The sequence below is a fragment of the Galeopterus variegatus genome, unplaced genomic scaffold, assembly GCF_000696425.1.
Source record: "Galeopterus variegatus unplaced genomic scaffold, G_variegatus-3.0.2 Scaffold18475, whole genome shotgun sequence".
Classification (NCBI taxonomy): Eukaryota; Metazoa; Chordata; class Mammalia; order Dermoptera; family Cynocephalidae; genus Galeopterus; species Galeopterus variegatus.
Window position 1 is genome coordinate 6,556 of NW_007744586.1, and position 3,889 is coordinate 10,444.

The window sequence follows — 3,889 nt, forward strand, 5'->3', positions numbered from 1 at the left end:
ACCATGATGAAGGGAGGAAAGCTAACTATTCAAAACCCCATTCTTGGGCTGGCTGGTTAGCTCAGTTGGTTAGAGCATGGTGTTGTTAACAGCAAGGTCAAGGATTTGGACCCTGGTAGACACCAGATGCCATAAAAAAAAAAAAAAAAACCCAAACAAAAAAACATAAAACCCATTCTTCCAGATGAGTAGCTTACAGGCTCTTAAAGAACATACTAAATCTAATGTGTTACATAATCTTACTATTAAGCATTTTCTTCTAGAATTTATCTTGTGTGTTAGGTCTGCTTTATTCTCTGAGCAAAGTGGGAGATCACTGTCTTGGCCAAAGTTATGTGACCAAGACAAGATATGGACTAGGAGCCTCTGGTCTTCCTGCTTGGGCACTTTAACTGCATATCCTAAATGATGGAAAATTCGGGGTCTCCTGTTTCAGCAGTTGTCCTCACCTCAGGTGACTCCTGGTCTTTCTGTTCACCCTGGGCTTCTGGGCTCTCACTGATGTAGTTCTCACTTTTCCATTGGTCCGGATCCCATTCTGCCTTGGACACCTTTGATTCCTCCTGCTCACTGAGAAGCTTCATCAGGAGGCCTGTTCTGGAGATGAGCTTGGCACAAGCCATTTGTACATGGGGCTCAGAGCAGTCCATTTTTAAAGTCCGGATAACATGAGAAATGAGCCTTCTCATTTCATTGTTGGACATGAGGGATTGTAGGTGCTGGTTGAGCTGCAATTCAAATTGATCGCCTGGGGATGAAAGTGATGGGTGACTGAAGTCTTTGTGCTTGAGGGGTAAGTCAGTCTCCGGGCTGCGGTATTTCCATTGTGTTTCACTGGATTGTTTAGCAGATGGCACTGACTTTAATGCAGTCACAGGAGAATCTGCAGCAGAATTCTTGTGGTGCTCTGATCCCTCTTGATGCTCTGACCCCTCAAAGATGCTCTGATCCCTCCTGATGCTCTGATCTCTCAGTTGTTGGAAGTGCCTTTTCTTTTTGCCTCTTGGCCCCTTGAGGATTCTGTTCATCCTCTGCAGCCTTTCACCTACACTCTCAATGAAGCTCTGATCCCTCACTCGATGCTCTGATCCCTCTTGATGCTCTGATCCCTCAATGATTTTCTGATCCTTCTTGATACTCGGATCCCTCAGTTCTTTGAAGTGCCTGTTCTTTATGCCTCTTTGCCCCTTGAAGACCCTGTAAACTCTCTGAAGCCTTTTCCCTACACTCTCAGTCATGCTCTGATCCCTCAACGGATGCTCTAATCCCTCGATGATGCTCTGATCCCTGACTCGATGCTCTGATCCCTCTTGATGCTCTGATCCCTCAGTGATGCTCGGATCCCTCAGTTCTTTGAAGTGCCTGTTCTTTATGCCTCTTTGCCCCTTGAAGACACTGTACACTCTCTGCAGCCTTTCCCCCATACTCTCAGTCATGCTCTGATCCCTCAACTGATGCTCTAATCCCTCAGTGATTCTCTGATCCCTCTTGGAGCTCTGATCCCTCACTTCTTTAAAGTGCATTCTCTTCTTGTCTTTTGGCCTCTTGAGGAATCTGTTCACTCTCCGCAGCCTTTCCCCTGTGCTCTTGATGATGCTCTGATCCCTCATTTGATGGTCTGATCCATCTTGATTCTCTGATCCTTCGATGATGCTCTGATCCTTCTTGATGCTCGGATCCCTCATTTCTTTGAAGTGTCTGTTCTTTACGCCTCTTCTCCCCTTGAGGACTCTGTACGCTCTCTGCAGCGTTTTCCCGATACTCTCAAGCTTTGCGAGGCTGTTCTCCTGTGGTTGGGCAGTTTCTAATTTCTTTAGAAACATTTGGTGTTTAACTTTGGGTCCTAAAAGACTAGACTGCATATGCATGGCACTTTTTTCTTTCTTCTTAACCTCATCAATTTTTTCTTCAATTTCTGTATCTATCAAATTTTCAAGAAAATAGAGCTTCCTCAATTTATTTGTGTAGGGTGAGTTGTTGGATTCAGGTATAAGAGAGGGGCTATTTGTATTTTTTTTCAAATAATCCAGGGGTGTATCTTCATCCTGCACATTTGAAAGAATCAGTTTAATGAATGGTAATAATGTTGATTGTATATCTTCTAGGTTTCCCTTGGATAGATAAGATAATAGGTAATTTAGTGCATGTGTAATTTCGCTTTTATCATTTAGGTCTAGCTGCTCATTCATATTTGCCCAGTTCATGCCAGTTTTGTCTGAGAATTCCTTCTCTGGCTCAATCGTCAGCTCAGTGCTTGTGTTCTGTTTCCGAGCTTTTAATATCTTCATGAATCTTCCTTCTGGATTCTTTAGGGATGCCTCTTCAACTGTCAAAAGAGAAGAGATTCTTTTTGATAAGGAAGACTCATGGAGCAGCTTTTTGTCAGGCCACAGCTATACACCCCAGTCAAATAAATTAGGAGTCAGCAAACATATGAGTGCCATTTAGAGAGGAGGAAAATAAACCAACACTTAAATCTATGAAATAGCAACAACAAAAGGAGAAAAAGACATCATTTGAAAAAGTGGCCGCCTACTCAGAACATTCCATTTAGATTATTCCATTGGTCCCCAATGGCCAATTGCCCAGTACTCATGCCCAAGGCTGGAAGACAAATATTCTCCAGTCAACTGGCTTCTCTGCAGATCTTCCATGCCTCCTCACGTTCAAGTGCCCCATACTATCCTGCCTCATGTGCAGAGTGAGTGCAAGTCTTCCTCTGTCCCCCTCTTTAGTGTGCTTTTGGTCTCACTACCATCACAGGTGACCATGATGAAAGACAGTCGTCTGAGGGGAAAAAGGGCAGAGATGCTAAAGGAGAAACCCCACTCCCCCTGCTAACAGGCCCTCATCTGCACATCCTTCTCCACCTACCCACCCAGTTCCTTCACTTGGTCCCTGCTCCCATATAGCATAGCCCCCATAACAGAAGGCTCTACACAGGACAAAACAATATGTCTATTCGGGTTCTTTCTTTAAATTTGTGCAGGCATCTGGGGTATAAGTTAGATTTCTAATTTGCCAGCTTGTATGCCTATGTGGAATGTTCAATAAATGTGTGGAGTAAAAGCAGTTTCTGGATAAATATTACTAGAGGTCCTCAAATGCAGAAGAAAAAAAGCAACTTTGTCAGAAGCCTAGTACTTCATTTTCTTTTCATTTCTAGTATTTCCAGCTTTACTTGGGGAACCACCCAAAGCTTCCAACTGCATGAAGTCAAGTGTACCATTGTGGAGCTGGGTTTCTTTCCAGAATTAAAAATCCTTTTGGTGGTGGTGAGGGTCAGAAGAGGAGGGAAGGATCGTGAGAAAGGAGGAACATGGGACAGAAGACCCAGGCACTAGGGTACAGCACTTAACACCTCTGATCTTGCTTTTCCTCATCTGTAAAGGAAATTAAAAATGCTTGTTCTGCCAACTTGTAGGGAAGAAGGAAATAATTTAATTGGTGAAAAAAACATTCTGAAAAACAAAAAACACTGTCTTTATATACATAGCAATATGTTATTATTTATTATTTGACCCAGATCACTGGTAGAGACCTGTATTCAAGGTATCTGGACATAAAATCAGTCACATTTGGGAAGTCATATAGTTAGTGCTGATAACAGAAAAACACTTAAAAAGCACCTGACTGTTCTGTGGACAGAAATGCTTGAGACCCAGAGCAAGTTCAGAGTTAGACAGTCTAAGAAGGGAAGAACCTTACATTTCATTAGAAGGGCCACGTAGCAATTTCTATTTATAGAACTAGAAACTCTAAGGCTCTAAATACAACAGCACCACTTGGGCTTTCTTATAAAATTATAAAAACAAACAAAAGAAAACCAGATCTACACCTGTCCCATAAAGCAGAGGGCACTTGAGACCTGATGCATGTAAAACCAGTT

At 42.7% G+C, this 3,889-nt stretch overlaps 1 protein-coding gene across 1 annotated transcript; it reads right to left on the minus strand.

Annotated features, from left to right (window-relative positions):
• Window positions 1–226: 226 nt before the first annotated feature.
• On the minus strand, window positions 227–1,247 carry LOC103582918 (leucine-rich repeat-containing protein 37A3-like). The gene has a single exon (XM_008564379.1). It carries the CDS (start codon window positions 1,236–1,238, stop codon window positions 402–404), a length of 837 nt encoding a protein of 278 aa, XP_008562601.1. The 5' UTR covers window positions 1,239–1,247; the 3' UTR covers window positions 227–401.
• Window positions 1,248–3,889: the final 2,642 nt, after the last annotated feature.

Excerpts from the sequence above, each read along its gene's own strand:
- LOC103582918 (XM_008564379.1), bottom strand. The coding sequence starts at position 1,238 with ATGACTGAGAGTGTAGGGAAAAGGCTTCAGAGAGTTTACAGGGTCTTC.